This window comes from Bos taurus, chromosome 3 (genome assembly GCF_002263795.3).
Source record: "Bos taurus isolate L1 Dominette 01449 registration number 42190680 breed Hereford chromosome 3, ARS-UCD2.0, whole genome shotgun sequence".
NCBI lineage: Eukaryota > Metazoa > Chordata > Mammalia > Artiodactyla > Bovidae > Bos > Bos taurus.
This window is the reverse complement of record NC_037330.1, coordinates 14,471,465-14,486,439: the sequence shown is the minus strand read 5'-3', so window position 1 is coordinate 14,486,439 and position 14,975 is coordinate 14,471,465. Positions and strand designations below refer to the sequence as shown.

Below are 14,975 nucleotides of genomic sequence, written 5' to 3'. Positions count from 1 at the left end.
CACGATGATAGAAATGCGAGGGCACAGGCGCTTGCGCAATAGGGTGGCCGCTCCCGGCCGCGTGCGGCGCGAACCTCAGCGCAAGCGCCGAGGCTCCGGCAGTTGGTCGGCACGCCACTGCGCATGTGTATCAACAACAAGGGTGGGTGCTGGGGTTGAGGCTTTCGATTAACACTGCAGGTGAGGTCATTAAACTCTGGCGTCTAGGCTTCTCTCGGGCCGCGAAGGTCAAGAAAGGCGTGGCAGTTTCCACGCTTTCGTTCCAGCCTTAGCAACGGCGAGCGATAGAGGGGCGGGACTTAAACCGGCTGTTGAGAGAAGACCTGGCCGGTTTGATGCTGGGAAATGGGAGTTGTAGTCCAATCCGGCTGGGCTGAGCGGTGACTATCCTTCCTGGCACGCTGGGAATTGTGGTTTATTGTCTCTGACTCGTTGCTGTGCGTGGACTTTCCCTTTCTTAGGTAAATGCTTTATTCTGAGGCTGTCAGCGGTACCAGGAGGTGGCTTAAGTTTTTCCCCGAGTTGTCCTATCCAAAAGACTTTTTCAAGTGTTCCCTGTAGTGCTCTCAAGATTTTCTTTCTCCACGCCCATTCCCTCCCTTGCCCTCCTCATCGCCTCAACTGCAGGTTCATTAGAGTTGCTGGAGAGCACGAGTTTTAAAATAACCCTACAGAATGAGAAAAGGACTGATATTACAGAAATTAAAACGAGAGAACACGGAATATTTGCCTGTTCATAGGAGACTTGTAAGGTTTAGGCGTGGTTAAAGTACTGTTTTGTCCAGAAAAAAAGGAAATAGCTGTTTTCCAAACTAAAGGAAGGGCCCTGAGACCAAAAACAATTCAAGAACAGTTACTTCTATTTCGCCATAAACTAAGACAGTACATCCTTTCACACTTTTCCCTCTCCAAATTGGAACAGCCTGAGGTCTGCTGGGGAGAACTTAAATTGTTAATAATAAAACAGTAAGATGGGTTGTCAGTCATGAGATACTATGATTTTTTTCCCCAGGCACCACACCTATGGGTGTTCAGATGGAGCAGCTTCCTAGTCATCCTACTAACAGAAGAGGTGTGTGTCAGATGCCCTGCTTCCTCTCCCTTAAAACCAGACCTTAATTGCCCAGCTTTTGGGGAAATGAAACTAGTTGTATGTATGGTTTTTTCCTGTTACTTAGTCGGAAAGTATTTGTATTTGTTATGCATTTCCCACTAAATGTATTTCTAGTGCCTAGAACTGGATCTATTAAATAGTAGATACTCAGTAATTATAAGTTGAAGTGTATTATTCCTTTGCATCTCCTCTTAATATTTAGGACAGAAGACATACTATTGACTCGAGTGAACAGATAATCAAACTGAGTGGGACAGTCCCACTAGTGGCCAGGGAAGTGCCTGAAACCATTTGACTCCAGAGCCTATTCACTTAATTGTAGGTGGGATAGATTATCTGAGAGGTCTGTACTGTCTTAACGTGAACATAAGTGAACTAGCTCTTTTCACAGATTATATTGTGCAGTGGTAAAGAACATGACTTTGGCGTCTATAGGCCTGGATTTAATTCGAGCACTGCCTCAGTGAAAAATCTTAAGCAAATCTCCTAACTTCAGATCAGATCAGATCAGATCAGTCGCTCCCTCGTGTCCGACTTTGCGACCCCATGAATCGCAGCATGCCAGGCCTCCCTGTCCATCACCAACTCCCGGAGTTCACTCAGACTCACGTCCATCGAGTCAGTGATGCCATCCAGCCATCTCATCCTCTGTAGTCCCCTTCTCCTCCTGCCCCCAATCCCTCCCAGCATCAGAGTCTTTTCCAATGAGTCATCTCTTCGCATGAGATGGCCAAAGTACTGGAGTTTCAGCTTTAGCATCATTCCTTCCAAAGAAATCCCAGGGCTGATCTTCAGAATGGACTGGTTGGATCTCCTTGCAGTCCAAGGGACTCTCAAGAGTCTTCTCCAACACCACAGTTCAAAAGCATCAATTCTTCGGCCCTCAGCCTTCTTCACAGTCCAACTCTCACATCCATACATGACCACAGGAAAAACCATAGCCTTGACTAGACGAACCTTTGTTGGCAAAGTAATGTCTCTGCTTTTGAATATGCTATCTAGGTTGGTCATAACTTTCCTTCCAAGGAGTAAGTGTCTTTTAATTTCATGGCTGCAGTCACCATCTGCAGTGATTTTGGAGCCCAGAAAAATAAAGTCTGACACTGTTTCCACTGTTTCCCCATCTATTTCCCATGAAGTGGTAGGACCAGATGCCATGATCTTCATTTTCTGAATGTTGAGCTTTAAGCCAACTTTTTCACTCTCCACTTTCACTTTCATCAAGAGGCTTTTGAGTTCCTCTTCACTTTCTGCCATAAGGGTGGTGTCATCTGCATATCTGAGGTTATTGATATTTCTCCCGGCAATCTTGATTCCAGCTTGTGTTTCTTCCAGTCCAGCGTTTCTCATGATGTACTCTGCATATAAGTTAAATAAACAGGGTGACAATATACAGCCTTGACGAACTCCTTTTCCTATTTGGAACCAGTCTGTTGTTCCATGTCCAGTTCTAACTGTTGCTTCCTGACCTGCACACAAATTTCTCAAGAGGCAGATCAGGTGGTCTGGTATTCCCATCTCTTGAAGAATTTTCCACAGGCTACCTACTTCATAGGGTCAGTATGAGAAATGTATAATGTATGTAAATCACTTTTTATATTTATTTTGTCTGTTCTTCCTTTTGCTGCTCCCCAGTCTCGTCCTCTATTATACATTGTGTAGTCATCAGTATAGTTCTTTTAATATGGATTGTGTGTAATGTACTCTTCAAACCTTACAGTTCAGTAGAAAATGCACTGTCTACAGTGTAATACTGTCATTTCCTGAGAATAGCAGCCATGTCTGTTTAATGCACTGTAGCATCTTCAGTGGTTGATACATAGAAGCACTAAGCTATGTCTTCTATGTATGAATGAGTAAATTTGAGTTTTCTATCTTCTTTGATCTTATTATGACAGTGAATTGTGGATTTCCACTGTCTTGATCCCTTTAATTCTTTCGTGGAGCCAGATAGTCTGCCTTTCCATCCATTGCTCTTCTTTGGATTTTTTATTTTTGATTTTTATTTATTTACTTACTGTTGGCCATGCTGGGTCTTCCTTGCTGCACATGGGCTTTCTTTAACTGTGGTGAGTGGGGGCTACTCCCTAGTTGCAGTGGCTTCTCGTTGCAGTGGCTTCCCCTGTTGCAGAGCACAGACTCTAGGGTGCCCAGGCTTCAGTAGTTGCAGCTCCCGGGCTCCAGAGCGTGGGCTCAGTAGTTGTGGCACTTGGGCTTACTCACGGACCAGGAATCCAATCCAGGTCCCTTTCTTCGGCAGGTGGATTCTTAACCACTAGACCACCAGAGAAGCCCTCCTCAGTCTACTTTGCCACTTCCTTTTCATCTTGCAAACTTTGGGAAGGAGTTCCCCAAAGGTCCAGGTTTCTCTCCCAGATTTTGACCTTGGAGAGCTAATTTATTCTTGCAGCTCCTTCATCACCTCTTTGTGTCTGGCCTGGAAGTTTGACCTTTCACCTGAGTTCAGTACCATCTCTTTGGCTGTTTTTTAGGCGTTTGGGCTGCCTTGTCTCATCTCAGATCCAATATGTCCAAAATGTGATTTATGTTAATATGATATTACTGAAACTCAGATTTCCTTGAGTGAAAAAGGAAATTCAGATGCTTGTGCAGTTGGGAGGGTTGATGAGATAGCTGGAGAATAAGAATGAATAAGAGTGATGAGGACCACAGGGACTGGAACTGAGGATTCAGTGCCTGTAGCTATCTGCCCATCTATCTCTCTTTCTCTTATACTGTCTCTTCTCTCTAATCTCTTGCTTATACCTGCTTCTTAAAACATGCTAGCCAAATTCACTAGCTTTCATTGACCCCAGCTTTACATCTTCCCAGCAGAGCAAATTGAGGAAAGCAAGCCTGGACACAGAATCTACCTATCAGTCCCAAGGCATGACAAGCCCAGTTTGCCTCATGTGCTTACCCCTTGGATCAGTCCCAGTTGCCAAGTGGGATAGGCTACCATGATTGGCCTATATTAGGTCACATGTCCATTCCTGTTGGAATAGGGAGAGGGGCCTGATGTATGTATGACCTAGAATCTGGAGAACGAGTAGCTTCTCAGAGGAAGGGTGGCTCAGTAGACAGAAATAACATATGTCTCTTATAACACTCGTCATTTTCTTCCTACAAATCAAAACTTCCTTCTAACTTAACTATTTTTGCCAAAGGTAATCTATTTTTCCCCATTAAGAACTTCCATGTTCAACCCATTTTAATCCTAATGTATTGATTAAAAATTGTATCATATTTTCTAACCCTAAAAAGGCTCAGTGATTTTCTGAGAGAGTCTCAGATTTATATTGGAAAGGGTCTTCCATGACCCATCCTGCTTTTCCCACTCTCCCCACCCTAATTCTGGCCACTTTCCTAGGGCTCCTTATCATTCTAGCCACATTCTTGCATCCTTGTCTTTGCTCATACCATCTTTTTCCCTCCCACTTGAATTATCTTTTCCACTTATCCGAAGCTTCCTGTTTTCAAGGTCTAGGAAATATCCTCCACCTGCCTGGAGTTGTCTTTGTCTATTGTGCTCATGTTGATACCTCTCCCCTGCCCTTTCAAAAACATTCATTTTTACATTTGATCACATTTCAGTATAACTAAAAGATAAAAGGACTTATTTTCATGCAAGACTATCAGACTCACTGTTTATGTTCTGTGTTGCTATATCACCATTTCACCAGTGTCTGATTAAACACCTATGAAACTATGTCTTGGGTCATGTTTATGCTCTAGCATTCAGTGCAGTAGTCAGCATGTAGCACAGATCAATAAGAACTTGTAAAATGTAAGCAAATTAGATTTTAGCTTATCCCATCTCTGCTTGGTTTCCCTTAGTCTCACTGTGGTTTCTTTTTTTGTCTTATATAACTTTCTTTGGAGACATTCAGGCCAGGGCCTCAGCATTTTGAATTCATAGACCAGATGCAGGATTCTAATTAGGCTGTCCCTAGTCAGAATGAACTCTGACTTAGTTGCCTCTGATTTTGTTCCAGCCAAAGAGGAGGGTAATGCTGTGCCTCTTTGTCGAGCCAAACCCTCCCCCAGCTTTATTAATCTTCAAGCAAGTTCCCCACCAGTCACTTTACTGAAAATCCTGCCAACAAAGTTGCCGTCAGGTAAGGAAGGAGGCAGGGTGGATTTCCCAAATAGGCTCAGCAGCAGGGAGGGTTTTCTGGACAAGGTGGCTGGAGGTTTCTTTTATTGATTTTGGTGCTGACTTCTGGGTCCAGGCAACTTTAGATTTTTCGCTGGTAGTTTGTTGATTATTCAGTTCTGTTGATTTCATTTTCTTCCTGATTTTACCAGTTCATTTGTTTGTTTGTTTTGCTTATTAATGCCTTTATTAGACTGGAAGGACTGAAATAAGACTTCCATTGCTTGTTTAGTAATGTTAGTTAAAAAGTGACTAGGGAAAGAAATAGTAACTATTAGCTCAGTTTCTTTGCATTTCAGTTATTCATCCTCCCACAGAAAAATCAGCAAGTTTAGCATACCCGTGGGAAGCCAAACAGCACTCAGTTCAGTTCAGTTCAGTTCAGTTGCTCAGTCGTGTCCGACTCTTTGTGACCCCATGAATCGCAGCACGTCAGGCCTCCCTGTCCATCACCAACTCCCAGAGTTCACTCAAACTCATGTCCATCGAGTCGGTGATGCCATCCAGCCATCTCATCCTCTGTCGTCCCCTCCTCCTCCTGCCCCCAATCCGTCTCAGCATCAGGGTCTTTTCCAATGAGTCAACTCTTTGCATGAGGTGGCCAAAGTATTGGAGTTTCAGCTTCAGCATCAGTCCTTCCAATGAACACCCAGGACTGATCTCCTAGAGAGTCATAACTCCTGAGTTTGAGGACCTCAGGGTTTAATAAAGAAGTCAAGACCAATGAATATACAAGGTATAAATAACTGCCGGGGTTAACTGGCAGAGCTGGATGTGTATAATGTAGTTAAAAACATTAAAAATGGGTGCAGCAAGACTCGTTGAAGTTAGAAAGCAGGAAGAACTTCGAGTCACTGCTAATGACCTTACTGTGTCAGGTCAGAGAGAAGAAGGCTGAGGCATCTCCTGAGCTCTTGAAAGGGAGGTTAGGCCTCAGTCTCAAACCATTTCATTCACTCATCAAATATCTGTTGAACACTTACATGACAGGTATCCTTCTAGATGCTGGGGACACACAAGTGAACAAATCAGACAAAAATCCATGCCTTCCTGGAGTTTACATTCTAGAAGGGGGAATTAGCCAACAATTAACCAAATAATCATAAGTACTAAGGGGAAAAGTGAAGCAAGGGAGTGAATAATAAATTCCAGTGTATTGGTTTCAAATAGGCTGGCCAGGTAGGCTTCATAGAGAAGGTGACAGTTGAGCATAGTTACATCTGGGTTGAGTTGTGCCCAGAAAGAGGGGTCGTCTTAGTAGAACCTTTCCCATCTCAGTGCAATTATAAAATCTCTTTTGTCCCCTTTGCACCTCCATTGCTCTTCCTTCAGGTATTAACCACAAGCCCAAGGAATGCCTAGGACTCCTAGAATGTATGTATGCCAATCTCCAGCTTCAGACCCAGCTCGCCCAACAACAGATGGCTATTTTGGAAAATTTACAAGCATCCATGACACAACTGGCTCCTGGGAAAGAAAACAAGAACTCTTCTCTCCCAGCCTTATCTCGCAATCTATTGTTAAGTCACCTGCCCCAATTCAGTAAATGAATTGTGGAACAAAGTTATTGTGTATGTTTTCCCTGCTGTCTTCTCAGTAAACCATTGATGGAATCTGGGCTTATATATTCTATATGTGGTTGGTTGGTTTACAAGATCGTATTAAGTGCTCACTGAGTGCAAAGCGCTGTACAAGGCACTTGGGAATGCATATTACAAGAGAGAGAAATTGTGGGGAGGGAGTTTACTATCTAGCAAAGCAGAAAAGACAGTTCATTGTAAAATTTAGCAGTACTCTAAGAGGGAATGGAAGTTCAGAGATAAAGGTTAGTAGGATACTGGATCAGTTGTGGAATCTTGCCAGAGGAAGTGGTGCCACTTGATGAAGGAGCTACATTGGATGGCCTGGGCAGATGAAGTAAGGTAGTTCCATGTCAGTTGGAAAGCTTGGGCAAAAACCGAGAGGTAGGGGAATAAGTCATCAAAAATTAGGAAAAGAGGATTATTTTACCCCCAGAATGTAGAATGTGATGTGAAGCAGAATTGGAGCAGCTGAGAACAGAGCAGCTTTCCCTGGAGAATTGTTCTGCTAACAACTGTTAGAAGCTCTGGTTTTATTTGAAGCACCGGAAAGCCATTGAAGGCTTTCAGGTAGCAAAGGATACAAAATGGGCAAAACATTTTGGGGTGGAAGGAGGATGCAAGTGGAGAGGCCCCTGTGAAACTACCAGGGTCTGGATAAAGGGTTTAGATATAAAGACAGGCAATGGGTAAATCTTAGCTATATTGTAGAAAGGGACTAGTCTCGAGCTTGAAGAACCAAGCGACAGCATCCTGAAATTTCTAAGTTGGGAAATCAGTTCAGCTTTCATGGGGGTTCAAATCCAGCCACATGTTTTCAGTGTTTGAGAAGCGGACACCAGAGGTTGGCTTAGTCATTTGGACCACATTAGATCACTGCTTTCTTATACATTTGTGTTGGCAAGTTATTCTTGAGACTGAGACTAGGTCCTTTTTCCAGAAGCTTATTTTCCTATGGAATGTGGAGAAGATAAAAGGAGAGTTAAGCCTGAATTCAGAGATGAGAAAGTGAGAAAGCAGTGGTTGAGAAGAGAATTTCACATTGGCTTCAACTCTTTGAATGGTTTTTCAGAGACTTCTTTTTTAAAAAAAACTTTTTATTAATATTTTGTATTGGGGTATAACCAATTAACAGTTGTGAAAGTCCTGCAGTCAAATCCTGCTGGCCTTCAAAGTAAAATTCTCTGGGGACTCCTAGTCCTTTACCGTTGTTGGGTTCCAGTGTCCTCCTCTCGGTGGTTGTTCAACAGCTAGTTGTGATTTTGATGGTCTCGCAGGAGGAGATGAGTGCATGACTTGGTCTGACAGGAGAAGGTGAGTGCCATCTTGAATCTGCTTCCAGAGAGAGTTCTTTATTGTGTATGAATAAGGAAGACTGAGCAGAGATGTATGTCATCAACCATCACAATACTGTAGTTATCCTCCAATTAAAAATAAAGTTGAAAAAAGGAAGACAGCAGGGATAAGGCTGAAGTGAAGCTTGAGGAATTGGGGTTGGGGATTGAAAATTTTTGATTAAGCTATTATTTGTGGAGAAAAGAGAAATAAAGTAATTTTAGAAAGAGGCTCTGACATTTGTGCATAAGTTTTGACCCAACTGCTTGGAAAGAGGAAGGATATGTTATGTCTGGAAGTATGTCTATTTCATCATCTCATCATCTTCATTAAAATGCAATTTTTGAGTAAGATCTGAATGGGGTCCCCTCTTCCCTTAGCCAGTGATCTCTCCATTCACACTAAAAATTTTAAGAGTTATGCTCCCATTAGAATGGCATCAAGAAGACAAAAGATAACAGTTGTTGGTGAGGATGTGGGTGAAAAAGGAACCTTTAAACACTGTTGGTGGAAATGTAAATTGGTCCAGTGACTATGGAAAGCAATAGAGAGATTCCTGAAAAAATTAAAAATAGATACGCCATGTGACCCAGCAGTTCCACTACTGGGTATATACCCAAAGGAAGTGAAAACAGTATTTTGAAGAGAGCAGTGCACTCCCATGTATATTGCAGTGTTCCCAATAACTAAGATTTGGAAGCAACCTAAATGCCCTTCAGAAAATGAATGTGGTATGGAATGGAATATTATTCAGCCATAAGAAAGGAGGATATCTTGCCATTTGTGACAACATAAATAGACCTCAAGCACATTATGCTAAGTGAGAGAAGTCAGAGAAAGACAGGTACTGTATGATATCATTTATTTATGGGATCTAAAAAAACACAAAGTAAAATGGTAGTTATCAGGGGATGGGGGTGGAGGGATAAAAAAGTGATGTTGTTTAAGGGTACAAACTTTCAATAAGTAGTAAATGGACTGGAAGAAACACAAGCTGGAATCAAGACTGCCGGGAGAAATATCAATAACCTCAGATATGCAGATGACACCACCCTTATGGCAGAAAGTGAAGAGGAACTCAAAAGCCTCTTCATGAAAGTGAAAGAGGAGAGTGAAAAAATTGGCTTAAAGCTCAGCATTCAGAAAACGAATATCATGGCATCTGGTCCCATCACTTCATGGGAAATAGATGAGGAAACGGTGGAAACAGTGTCAGACTTTTTTGGGGGGGCTCCAAAATCACTGCAGATGGTGACTGCAGCCATGAAATTAAAAGACGCTTACTCCTTGGAAGAAAAGTTATGACCAACCTAGATAGCATATTGAAAAGCAGAGACATTACTTTGCCAACAGAGGTCCGTCTAGTCAAGGCTATGGTTTTTCCAGTGGTCATGTATGGATGTGAGAGTTGGACTGTGAAGAAAGCTGAGCACCGAAGAATTGATGCTTTTAAACTGTGGTGTTGGAGAAGACTCTTGAGAGTCCCTTGGGCTGCAAGGAGATCCAACCAGTCCATTCTAAAGGAGATCAGCCCTGGGTATTCTTTGGAAGGAATCATGCTAAAGCTGAAACTCCAGTACTTTGGCCACCTCATGCGAAGAGTTGACTCATTGGAAAAGACTGATGCTGGGAGGGATTGGGGGCAGGAGGTGAAGGGAAAGACAGAGGATGAGATGGCTGGATGGCATCACTGACTCGATGGACGTGAGTCTGAGTGAACTCTGGGAGTTGGTGATGGACAGGGAGGCCTGCCGTGCTGCGATTCATGGGGTCACAAAGAGTCGGACATGACTGAGCGACTGAACTGAACTAAACTGAAGCCTTACTGATCTTGATGTACCCTATAATGAACACAGACAACAGTATTGTACCATAATTATGTAATATGATAAGTATAACTACAATAGCAATCATAGTATAAAATATAAAGATATCAAAAGTAACATAAGATATCAAAAGTAACATAACAAAACATACTGCACACACCTCAAACATACACAATGTTATTTGTCAAATATATTCAATAAAAATTTATAATCATGCTTAATGAAAAGGTATTCCATGTTCGTGGATAGGAAGACTCAATCTTGGGTTTTGGGAGTTGTTTTTTTTTTTTTTTTTTGGCATGTGGGATCTTAGTTCCCTGACCAGGGATGGAACCCACATCCCCTGCATTGGAAGTGCAGATTCTTAACCACTGGACTGCCAGAGAAGTCTCAAGGAAGACTCAGTCTTGTTAAGATGTCAGTTCTTCCCATCTTGATCTATAGATTCAATGCAATCCCAATCAAAATCCCAGCAGATTACTTTGTCAATACTGACAAACTGACTCTAAAGTTTATATGAAGAGGCAAAAGACTAAGCATAGCCAGTACACTATTGAAGGAGGAGGAGGAGGAGGAGGGGAGAGAATGAGGAAGACTTACTAAGTCTTCAAGACTTCATATAAAGCTACACTAATCAAGTATGGTATTGATGAAAGACAAATCAGTGGAACAGAAGAGAAAACACAAAAATGGACCCACATAGTCAATTGATCCTTGACAAAGAAGTAAAGGCAATCCAATGGAGAAAGGATAGTGTTTTCTAAACTGTTAACTGGGCATCCACATGCAATAAAGTGAGTCTACACTGAGCTTACACCTTTCTCAGAAAGTCATATTCACTGAAAAGGCCCCAGAACTGATCAACTCTGAAGCAATGAATACCCCTAGCACCCAGAATATAGCCTTTAAGTGCCACTTTTTTCAACTAAAGGAAGCAGAATTCCTTAAAGAAATGACTATTTCCAATTCTCTGGCAGGAAAAATACAAGATAGACCTGGAATATCTTATCGTATCAGGTAGGAAGAAACTGTTTAAGAATTGTGTTGGAAGAACTCAGGAGTCAATCTGAATAAGGCAGACTTTACTTGTAAAAATATATTTTGGTGAAAGTAAATGGGTAGGAAAAAAAACTACAATGCTAACAGCAGAGGAAAGCTAGAGGGGCTGTATTAGTATCAGATGGTGTGGACTTCAAGACAAATTCATACTGCCAGAGATAAAGAGTGACATTTCATAATGACAAGTCAGGATAAACTGTTATATTCAAGCAATAGAGTGCTGCTGCTGCTGTCGCTTCAGTCGTGTCTGACTCTGTGTGACCCCGTAGATGGCAGCCCACCAGGCTTCCCTGTCCCTGGGATTCTCCAGGCAAGAACACTGGAGTGGGTTGCCATTTCCTTCTCCAATGCATGCAAGTGAAAAGTGAAAGTGAAGTCACTCAGTCATGTACGACTCTTCGTGACTCCGTGGACTGCCGCCTACCAGGCTCCTCTGTCCATGGGATTTTCCAGGCAAGAATACTGGAGTGGGGTGCCATTGCTACTTAGCAATAAAAAGGAACAAACTACTGATACATGCAACAAGGTGAACGAATCTCAAAAACATTACATTATACTGAGGGAAAGACATCTTGCAGAAAAGAGCATACATTGTACCATTTTATTTATTTGAGTCTCTAAAACATGCAATATTAATATACGATGGAAGAAAACCTAAGAACAACAATTGCCTCTGGGGATGGAGTGGGAATAAGAATTGACTGGGAAGGGGTAAAGAGAACTTTCTGTTTGATGACTCTATATTTTGATATAGGGTTGGGTTACACAGGTGTATGCATTTGTCAAAATTTATCAAATGATACACTTAAGATTTGTGCATTTCATTGGATGTAAATTTTAATTTAAAAAGATAAAACTGTAGGGACTCCCCTGATGGTCCAGTGGTTAAGACTCTGAGCTTCCAATGCAGGGAACCACGGGTTCAATCCCTGTTCAGGAAACTAAGTTCTGCATGCTGCAATTAAGAGTTCCATGCCACAACTAAAGATCTTACATGCAGCTAAGCAGCTAAGACCCAGTGCAGCCAAATAAATTTAAAAATTAAATAAAAAACAAGAAAGAAACTAAACAAATATTAATCTCTAATTAATGATGTCCATCAGAGAAGGCAATGGCACCCCACTCCAGTACTCTTGCCTGGAAAATCCCATGGACGGAGGAACCTGGTGGGTTGCAGTCCATGGGGTCTCAAAGAGTTGGACACGACTGAGCGACTTCACTTTCACTTTTCACTTGCATGCATTGGAGAAGGAAATGGCAACCCACTCCAGTGTTCTTGCCTGGAGAATCCCAGGGACAGGGAAGCCTGGTGGGCTTCCATCTATCGGGTTACACAGAGTCAGACACGACTGAAGTGACTTAGCAGCAGTAGCAGCAACGATGTCCATACAGAAGGGTTTAGTGATGTCTACAATTCACTCTGAAATGCATCCAAAAAAAAAAAACAGATGGAAGGATGGGAAAATATTTATGTGACAAATAGAATAAAATATTATTATAAAATTTAGGTAGTGGTAATCTATGAGTTTTCATGGAAAAAAGTCAACTTTTATGTAATTTTGAATATTTGCATCATAAAATTTTGAAAATGAAGATCGGTATATTTGAAGACACATACAGAAACTTATGCAGATGATGTTTGTGGTTTGCCTCAAAAGAACCTTGTTTGGGGTGTGGATGAAATAGATCACAAGTGGCTCATTGTTTTATCTGTTTGATAGGTACTTCAGACTTAGGGTAGACTCATCAATGGAATTGTTTTAAAAATGAGGTGTTTTACAGCATTTCTGCATTCTTCATGATGAGATAATCCTAAAAATGATACCAGTTGTTCCTTTTTTCCCCCATTTCTTCATTCACTCATTTACTGGTGCCTCTCACAATGCCTGTGGCAGGCATTGATTTTGGAGCTGGATAGAACAGTTGACAGAACAAAGTCTCCACCTCATGGAGTTTTCGTTTTAGTGCAGGGAGACTGATAGTAAGAAAACAAGTAAATAGTTATGTTGGATGACAATAAGAACTATTAAAATATAGTATATAGTTCTCCAAGTGGGACCAGAGACTCCTGAGTGTTCCTAAAACCCTTTTAGGGGGTCTGTGAGGTCAAGACAATTTTTGTAATAAGTAATACTAAGACATTATTTGCCTGCATTCTCATTCTCTCAGTATACAGTGGGATCTTCCAGAGGCGACAGGAATGTGAGATCACAACAGATTGGAAACAGATATGAGAATCCAGTTACTTTTCTATTAAGCCAGACATTAAAGAGATTGGTAAAAAGGTAAAAAGATCATGGCATCTGGTCCCATCACTTCGTGGCAAATAGATGGGGAAACAATGGAAACAGTGAGACTTTATTTTCTTGGGCTCCAAAATCACTGCAGATGGTGACTGCAGCCATGAAATTAAAAGACACTTGCTCCTTTGGTAAAGAATCCACCTGCAATGTGGGAGACCTGGTTGCGATCCCATGGACTCAAAAAGAGTTGGACGTGACTGAGCGACTTTCACACACACACACACACACACACGCATGCATCTTGGAAGAAAAGCTGTGACCAACCTGGACAGCATATTAAAAAGCAGAGACATTAGTTTGCCGACAGAGGTCCTTCTAGTCATAGTTATGGTTTTTCCAGTAGTCATGTATGGATATCTGATGTATGTATGTATGGAGAGTTGGTCCATAAAAAAAGCTGAGCACCAATGAACTGATGCTTTTGAACTATGGTACTGGAGAAGACTCTTGAGAGTCCCATGAAATGCAAGGAGATCAAGCCAGTCAATTGTAAAGGAAATCAATCCTGAGTTTTCATTGGAAGGACTGATGCTGACGCTGAAACTCCAATACTTTGGCCACCTGATGCGGAGAACTGACTCATTGGGAAAGACTCTGATGCTGGGAAAGATTGAAGGCAGGAGGAGAAGGGGATGACAGAGGATGAGATGGTTGGATGGCATCACCGATTCAATGGACATGAGTTTAAGCGAGCTCTGGGAGTTGATGGACAGGGAGGCCTGGCGTGCTGCAGTCCATGGGGGTTGCAAAGCGTCGGACACGACTGAGAGACTGAACTGAACTGAAAAAGGTAAATAGTGCTCTTGCTCTCACTAATTTTGTTTTGAATACTATATTTTTATTAAAATATTTGTTAACATGAGGTTGCTTTCATTTTCAAATGAATACATGAATATTTTTAAATGTTCTAATTTCTAACAAGGTAAATATTGAAAGATATATACAAAATCTGTTTGGGGTCCTCAATTTTTAAGGGTGGAAAGGGGTCCTGAAATCAGCGTGTGAAAACCCTTGGTGTAGTATAACGAGGGGAAGGGAGAGATTGTGGGAGGCAGTGGAAGTCTTACTGATAAAGTAGCATTTGAGCAGAGATGGGAAGGTAGAGAAGGAATGAGCCATATGGGAGTAGCACATTACAGACCAAGGGAACAGAAAGTGCAAAGGCTATGAGGAGTGCCTGGAATTCTGGGAGAACAGATAGGTCAAAATGGTTGCAGTGACATCACTGCAAGGAAGAGTGGAAGGAGGTGAGGTCAGAGAGGGATGAGAACCCCAGACGACGTGTAGGGCACTGCAGGATGTTTTCAGGACTCTGGTTTTTACGCTGAGCGAAATGGGAAACCACTGGAGGATTGTGAAGAGTCATGTGGTCAGAAATCCCCTTATTTTTTTGGGTATGCTGGGTCTGAGTTGCGCTGCAAGGGCTTCTGTTGTAAAGCGTTGGCTCTAGATGAAGTAGTTGCAGCACGTGGGCTTCTCTAGTTGCCGTTCGCGGCTTAGTTGCCCTGGAGCTGCCCCACAACGTGTGGAAACTTAGTGGAACTGAGCTTGAGCCCACTGCATTGGAAGGTGGATTCTAAACCACTGGGTCACCAGGGAAAT

At 42.1% G+C, this 14,975-nt stretch overlaps 1 protein-coding gene across 3 annotated transcripts; it reads left to right on the top strand.

Moving 5' to 3' along the window:
- Positions 1-31: 31 nt before the first annotated feature.
- TSACC (TSSK6 activating cochaperone) lies at positions 32-6,893 on the top strand. Of its 3 annotated transcripts, none has more exons than XM_015462362.3 (4): positions 32-180; positions 1,013-1,072; positions 5,110-5,232; positions 6,603-6,833. In XM_015462362.3, exons 2-4 carry the CDS (start codon positions 1,024-1,026, stop codon positions 6,818-6,820), a joined length of 390 nt encoding a protein of 129 aa, XP_015317848.1. In that variant the 5' UTR covers positions 32-180; positions 1,013-1,023; the 3' UTR covers positions 6,821-6,833. The 3 variants fall into 3 exon arrangements, with proteins under 3 accessions (XP_015317848.1, NP_001070457.2, XP_015317849.1); NM_001076989.3 differs by having other exon boundaries at positions 101-142; positions 6,603-6,893; XM_015462363.3 differs by lacking the exon at positions 32-180 and adding an exon at positions 187-461.
- The last annotated feature ends 8,082 nt before the right edge of the window (positions 6,894-14,975 follow it).